At 36.7% G+C, this 1,574-nt stretch overlaps 1 protein-coding gene across 1 annotated transcript in view; it reads left to right on the top strand.

The window, feature by feature from the left end:
* The window catches only part of LOC101852257 (ankyrin-1), a 19,379-nt gene that overhangs the window by 5,920 nt on the left and 11,885 nt on the right, over window positions 1-1,574 (top strand). The window contains exon 4 of the mRNA XM_013085371.2: window positions 1,289-1,446. Coding sequence (XP_012940825.2) covers window positions 1,289-1,446 — 158 coding nt within the window. The remainder of the gene's footprint in view (window positions 1-1,288; window positions 1,447-1,574) is intronic.

The raw sequence follows: 1,574 nt of genomic DNA, 5'->3' as shown, positions 1-1,574 counted from the left end.
TTTTTGCTACCACAAAGTGACCATAAATTCTGATAACAATCCTGAACCTACATGTTAAAAAAAAACAACAAAAAAACCAAAACAAAACAACTCGAGCTACTGAGAACAAGAACGAAATTTGGAAAGACATTCGTACAAAAGTCAGCAGCTGGCACATGGTTTTGGACTTCCGTCGACAAAGTAAAATGAAAGACAGAAACTACGAATCGATTTTGATCTTGTCGACATAAAAAGAAATTAAATGTTTGCATAATTGTAGAGAAAGTCGTATCACGGAGGATTTTCCTGTCGCACTTGAAGTCTGGCGTCGTACTCGGCACAATACATCGCACAACAGGACCACTCACTGAGAGAGAGCAAAAAATACATTCATAAAGAGACACTGAGAGAGAGCAAAAAATACATTCATAAAGAGACACTGAGAGAGAGCAAAAAATACATTCACAAAGAGACGAAAAGACTGGATATTTTATGGAAATTTGCAAATGAAACTCATATTTCAACAACTTGTAACACTTCCTTTTGATTATAATTTGACGCCAGTTATCTCTTCTTTAGTGCGGTCAAAATTCATTGCGCAACTTAATGTCAAATATTTCCTAAACTATCGAACAAAGACTCTCCAGTTTTTGCACATTGAGTTGTATCAATTTGTCTTAATAGATCAATATTTCTGAAAACGCTTGTTTGTTGTATTCTAGAAACTTGCTTAATAAACAATAAGTAGCAAAAAAAGTGCAAGTGCGTGATTTCTACAGATCTTAAAAGATTTACAACTGGGACAGTATCGCTTTCAAAAGCAAATCCGTCATTTTTTTCCCTAATTGCAACCCTATGGTTAATTTAATGCATGTTTTGAAAGCGGTTATTTCAAAACATATGTTCACTATGAAATAAATTTCTTGTAACAAGTTTTGCCATTTAAAATTGCCATTGGTGAGCTGTGACGTAGGCCACATACGTATACAAAATGTGTGTTAATGTTAGAAGTGGGAAGTGCCTTGAACAAGACCATTTTTTTTAGCGCGACGGAGAGTAACAATACTTTCTATAAATTTATGAAGAAAAGCTTTTCATTCTAGTCTCAAATGTTGTGAAAAAGTATGATTAAGTTAAGACAAATTCATGCAAAATGCAGCGCAAAATATGGGCGGCATTGATTCACGGGATATTTAAGGAAAAGTTGCGCCACGAATTTTTGACCCCACTATAGATGACCTCTTAAGTAAAAAACCTGCGAATTTCAACACGAATGTAGCATTTCTCCTTTCTTCGTCTTTCATGTCAGGTTCTTCTGCTCTCTACTGGGCTGTGCGCTACGGCTGTGAGCGAACGGTCAAGGTTCTGGTCAGGGAGGGTCAGGCTGATGTGAACCTGGGCAGGAAAGTTGGGCTGAGAGCGCCGATCATCCTGGCAGCGGCGATGGGAAACGGAGAGATCTGCAAGGTCGGTACAAGTGGTTTGGGCAAAGCTATAGATACTTGTACATACTTTCGTGAATAATAAAAATACGTAAAATAATGCTAATACTAGATCTAATGCTAGTAATAGAAATAGTACTAATCATAATAATA

This window comes from Aplysia californica, unplaced genomic scaffold (genome assembly GCF_000002075.1).
Source record: "Aplysia californica isolate F4 #8 unplaced genomic scaffold, AplCal3.0 scaffold00369, whole genome shotgun sequence".
NCBI classification, from domain to species: Eukaryota; Metazoa; Mollusca; class Gastropoda; order Aplysiida; family Aplysiidae; genus Aplysia; species Aplysia californica.
This window is presented reverse-complemented; position numbering and strand designations above follow the sequence as displayed.